We start from the raw sequence: 5,490 nt of genomic DNA, 5'->3' as shown, positions 1-5,490 counted from the left end.
GCCGGTCACCCACACTGGGTACTTGGAGTTCTGTGACCCTCAGCTGTGCCACTGTCTCCGCTCGAGAAATGCTTAAACACTTCTGACCCAGGCTGTGTGTGACAACCTAAAGGACAATACACATACATATATGCAGACATACATTCCTTTCCATCAACCCTCCCCCACCACCTTGCCATCAAGCCAGGGCAGGGCCTGGAGCCATCGGTCCTACAGGTCAAAGGTCAGAAGTCAGAAGAGTGAGTTTCTGAGTTTTCCTGGGGTCACTGGTCAGAGTTGCTGCGGACCTAGGTCCCTGTGGGTTAGAAATTAAGCTGCTAGATGACTAGGAGCTTCTCACCTGTAAAGTTGATCTTGGGCAAGTGAGATCTCAGTTTCCTCAGTTGTGTGTGGGGACGATAGTAGTGTTTACTTCCTAGAACTATTTTAAGAATTCAGTGAAATAATATATGTGAAGCACACCGCACAGCATTTGGTGCAGACATCGATGGAAAAGTGAGAGCAGGATTGTAGAGGTTGGGAGTAGGAGGGAGTCCGAGGCTAGGAGCCCCGGTCTCTAGGAGAACTGTGTTCCGAGGACAACTGTGTCCCCTGGACGAATGTTTTTCGTTCATTCTACAAATACTATTTGAGAGTTTGCTGTGTGCCAGACGCTCTTGAAAGCCCCAGAAAGAGGACAGAACAATGTAGGCAAAATAGTAAGCACAGTCGCTAACATTTGCCTACTGTGCTCCAGGCTCCCTGTTCCCTAGGGCATGCTCTCCTACCTCATTTCACCTCCGAGATGTAATACCCATTTTACAGATGAGGAAACTAAGGTGCAGAAGGGTTTATGCTTGCCCAAGTTCACACAGCGGAGGTGGAACAGGAATCCTCGCTCTGCTCACTCTTGGCGGTGCTCGGGGTTCTCACCTGCACTGCCCGACGAAGCCCGCGGTAGGGTGCAGAGCCGCTGCAGTTGCCCCGATTCTCGAGGAGGAGTCTGCAGAGCAGTCGCACACTCAGCGGCGCTCCAGCTTGCCCATCGTACTGCACCGCACCTCCCACGAGTGCCTGCAGCGCCCCCAAGAGCTCTGCCTGGTCCTCAGCGCGCTCCAGGGACCCGCACGCTGCCAGGTCCGCGCGCAGCGCTGCCCGAGCCGCCCCGCTAGCGTGCAGCCGCCGCTCCACCTCCGCAAAGGCTGCAGACGCCGCCGCCCGGCACTGCGGAGAGCGAGAGGCAGCGTTGGTGAAGACTTGGTTCCGGAGTTCGGCCTTTCCCTTTCCGTGACCCTCATCCTCCCTGGGCTCCCCACTTTTCCACATTCAAATTCATCCAAGGGGCAGTTGAAAGTCGCTTTTGCTCGCGGCCTCGCCCTCTTCCGGCTCCTCCTCCGGGCCGTCCCACCCCAGGCCCCGCCCACACTAATACAGCCTCCTGATAGGGTCGTCCGTCCTCAGGCCCCGCCCCCGTATCAGCCCGCCCCTGTTGGATCCTCCCTTCTTAGTACTCAGATCCATCTTCAGCTCTCGCGTTCTTCCCAAATTCACCCATCTCTCGGGGCTCCCGTCTCTGAGACCCCAACGCCTTGCAAGCTTCAGCCGTTTTCTCAGGCCCCCATCCTAAAGGCCTTTTCTCTTTCCCTATCCCCCTCCGACTGGGCCCCAACTCATACCTCCAGGGATCCGCCAATCGCAGTGTTCTTTAGGCTTCTAGACACCACCTAAAGTCCGGCCGCGGGAGAATATCAGGTGACCCGCACCACAGAGACCCCCCTCCCCCCAGGCCCACCGCCCGCCATCCTTACGTCATTATACTTGGAGAAATCCAATATGGCCCGCACCGGAGCGGAAGAGGCGATGGAGGCAAAAAAGAGATGGGGAAACTGAGGGAGGACAAGTTATCAGACTGGGATCCCATATCTGCCGCCCCTGTGTCACTCGTTGTGTGATCTCAGGCAAGTCCCTACCTTCTACACACCGAACACTTGTGAGGCAGATTGGGATGGGGGGTGGGGGTGGGGGAGGAGGGTGGGGAAGGAGGTTTTCCTATTATCTGAGTTAGGGACCTTGCAGTCCAAGTTTCTTTCCCCCAGTCCACCCAGAGGGGTCCCAGGACCTTCAGCCGGGCCCAGGCAGCCAGGGAGCCAGCATAGGAGCCTCCGAAGCAGATCCAGGGGCTGGTGGAGGAGACGTTGAAGAGGCGGGAGAGTGTGAGGCGGGCAGAGGCCACATCCGCCAGCCTAGGGTGAGAGGAGAAGCTGAGCCGTTTCCCATGGTTAGGAATCCCTGAAGATTCCCCGATTTACAGGCGGGGATCCAGAGACAAGAATGGAGAGAGGCTGGCCAGAAGCTAGGGTTTTTTCTCATGAGGTATTTCTGAGGATTCCCCATACCTACACACTCATTTCTGCACAAGTGCCTAGATCAGAGGAGACTCATTTGGAAAGCTTCTACTCTTCTCTTCCAGACTAGGTGGGAGAAGAAAAATCTTCAAGACAGTTTAGGTGAAAATCTAAATTATAGGAGGGATTGGAGACTGTCAAAGAGAGCTACTCAGGAAGAGGAGGGGGCCTAGGCTGGATAGGTTAGGAGGTATTGGTGGAGAGGGAGACACGATTAGAAAAAGAGACAGAGATATTGGAATATATCTAACATCCTTTCTTTTTTTTTTTTTTTTCTTTCCCTTTGGCAGTACCACAAGGCTTCTGGGATTTTAGTTCCCCGATTAGCAGTGATCAAACCCTTGACCCCTTCAGTAGAATCGTGAAGCCCTAATCACCAGGGAATACCCTAACATCTTTTTTTCTTTTTAATCCCAAATGCTTTCTCCCCTCCCTAACCTTTCTGAAACAGTTTGCAGTTAGCGTCATCCTACTGCAGTTGGAAACTACTTTAGCTTGTGAAAAGATTAAGAGACAGAGAGGAATATACAGGCAGAGTGATACAGATGGAGACAAGAGTGAGGCAGAGAAAGTCAGGCTGATTACAGACAGACACAGAGAGATAGCAAGCAGAGAAAGGAGAGAGATAAGTCCTGGGGGGAACAATAAAGTTGGTGAAGGGGGGAAGAAAGAGAAGGGATTTGGTAATAGGAGTAGGGTGCACTGAAGGAAGTGAGAGAGGGAGCTAGACAAATATCTGGGGGAAGCCCACTCTTTGAAGAAGGCAGAGTTCAAAGGCTCAAGGAAGCGACGTGCCTGCAAGTCTGGAGAACAGCAAGAACTTCAGTGTACCTGGAGCCCAGTAAGAGGGAGAGAGAGAGGCCAGAGAGCTAACTGGGGATCCTCCGAAGCCAGCATAGGAGCTTCCAAAGCAGATCCAGGGGCTGGTGGAGGAGATGTTGTAAATGCTTTGTCTTTGCTCTGAGTGCGATGAGAGATGTGAGGGATTTGAGCCAGGAGAGAGGTGATCTGGTTTATCATCTAATGATCACTCTGGCTTCATCTGGAGAATAGACTGATGGGATCAAGGACAGAAACAAGGAGACCAGTGAGGAAGCTGTGTCATCCACGTAAGGGATTCTGGTAGTCTGGACCAGCAGGTCATAGGGTGATAGCAAAAGCTAAGAATACAGTGGAAGAGGTGGGGAAATAAAGGATAGGGAAGGAGAGAGCTCTATGCAGAGACAGAAAAAGAAAGAGTAAAACACTGAAAGACAGAGAAGAAAAGATAAGACCAGGGACTCAGAGGTCAACTTTGGGCAGTGGAAGAAGAGACAAAGATGCAGAGAAGCCAAAATACAGACATCCCATGAAAACATTCCCTACCCCCAACTCACGCATGGCGGCTGGACAAGAAGCGGAGCTGGGCCATGTCCAGCCCCTCAGCAGGTATACTCAGGCCATAAAATCGATGTTCCAGACTTATCACCAGGGCCCCCCAGATTGGGGCCAGATTTGCAGGGTGCCCTGTGAAGAGTCCAAAGGGGATGTGTGTGAGGCGGGTGTCAACTCTTGCAAACCTCAGGCTTCACAGCACTTCACAGTATGCAACTTCCCTTCCTTCCCCCTGTCTTTCCTCATCCTTGCTTCTTACCTCTCATCACTGAGCCAGGTCCAAGGCTGCCTTCACCGCCCAGATGCAGGAATACAGGTCCATCCTGGCTGGTCCAATGTTGGTCATTTACCCAGTACCGCTAAGAGGTGGGATGGGGAAGAAGAAATGGAATTGTGAGAGTTCTGACCTACTCTTTATTCCCGGTTCATTCTGGTCTCTTTCCCTAATGGATCTTTTTAATCTGACATTGACTTGTTTATTTACATGTTCATTTCTCTCCTGTTTGTCTCCTCATCTAGAATGTAATATCTACAAGGGCAGATATTTTTGTCAGCTCTTTCTCTCTGATAACTCCAGGGTCAAGAATAGTGGCTAGCAAGTGGGAGGCACTTGCTCTATATTGAGATAACTATTGTATAATAATTAATGAATGCAGGTGGATTTAGGAATAAGGTCTATGTGAGATGACCTTTGGAGATTGTGGGGAGAGCAAGTGTAAAAGAGTAGATATAAAAGTGGTAAATCTGTTCATTCATTCAATATATATCTTCAAGTGCCTATTGTGAGCCAGTTCTGGTTCCAAAGCTGGTCCAGATTTTTGCTCCATACTGAGACTTGGTGGTGGGTTTGGTGATTAATCTGAAGGACAGGGAGAAGGGGGGTGGTAGTTGAGGGGCAATGAGGGAGTGAGAGTGAATGACAGGGAAAAGGAAAGACTGAAGGATAGGACCCGAGGAACAAAAAAAGTGGGAGGCTAAAGAAAGGAAGGGGAGACTAGGGGATAGAGGGCAAATCTAAGAAACAGAGGGGCTAGACTAAAGGGACATAGGGATACTGACAGCAGATACCAGGTAAGGCTGATGGGGAGAGGGATGAGGTGACAGAGGTGTAGAGATAGGAATAGAAAGCAGAGAGTGAGGGGTGGAGTAGGGTGGGCTCAGTAGGGACTGGGAAGGGAGTAGGGTGGGCAGTGGAACTCTGCTCTCCTGGCCTTACCTGCAGGAAGGAGCGTCTGTCAGAGGCATTGAAAGGGTCCAGTGGCTGCTCCAACCACCCCTCTTTTGGGAGGGTCACAGAATCTGGGCCCAGCCCCAGGCCCAGGGCTGAGCTCTCCTGAAACCTCAGGATGTGCTCACCAAGGCGCCGAAGGAGGGAAGCTGTGGGATGTGGAGGGGAAAGAGTCGGGCCAGGCCCCCTTGGGGCCCCCTCAGGCCCTGCCTGACTCTCAGGATCCTCCTACCTGGAGTTGAGGATGCCCAGAGGGAAACCAGGAGCAGAGGGCCCAGCCATGGCACAGGCCCGATGGCCATGCTGTCCAGTCCTTTGTGGGGGATTCTAGGGGCTGTGTTCCCTCCACTCACTCAAGACTTCCTCTGTTGTCCCCAGGGCTGGCCTTTCAATTTATAGTCTTTGATCAGGAGCTCAGGTATGTTTACAGACTCTTGTCCTGGAACAGGTCAAGCTTCTGTTGGAACCATTCAAGCAAGGCAGCAACGCTAGAGTCTGTATATA

The 5,490-nt window shown here is 52.0% G+C and overlaps 1 protein-coding gene across 1 annotated transcript in view; it reads right to left on the bottom strand.

The window, feature by feature from the left end:
* PRSS16 (serine protease 16) overlaps positions 1-5,288 on the bottom strand; it is a 6,812-nt gene extending 1,524 nt beyond the window's left edge. Inside the window, exons 1-9 of the mRNA XM_070456965.1 lie at positions 5,219-5,288; positions 4,975-5,135; positions 4,018-4,117; positions 3,761-3,890; positions 2,099-2,222; positions 1,788-1,865; positions 1,656-1,703; positions 913-1,203; positions 3-106 (exon numbers count right to left, since the gene is read on the bottom strand). Of these exons, the coding sequence (XP_070313066.1) occupies positions 3-106; positions 913-1,203; positions 1,656-1,703; positions 1,788-1,865; positions 2,099-2,222; positions 3,761-3,890; positions 4,018-4,117; positions 4,975-5,135; positions 5,219-5,288 (1,106 nt within the window). The remainder of the gene's footprint in view (positions 1-2; positions 107-912; positions 1,204-1,655; positions 1,704-1,787; positions 1,866-2,098; positions 2,223-3,760; positions 3,891-4,017; positions 4,118-4,974; positions 5,136-5,218) is intronic.
* Positions 5,289-5,490: the final 202 nt, after the last annotated feature.

Source organism: Odocoileus virginianus, chromosome 27, assembly GCF_023699985.2.
Source record: "Odocoileus virginianus isolate 20LAN1187 ecotype Illinois chromosome 27, Ovbor_1.2, whole genome shotgun sequence".
Classification (NCBI taxonomy): domain Eukaryota; kingdom Metazoa; phylum Chordata; class Mammalia; order Artiodactyla; family Cervidae; genus Odocoileus; species Odocoileus virginianus.
Note: the sequence above shows the minus strand (reverse complement) of the source record. Positions and strands in the feature narration are given on the sequence as shown.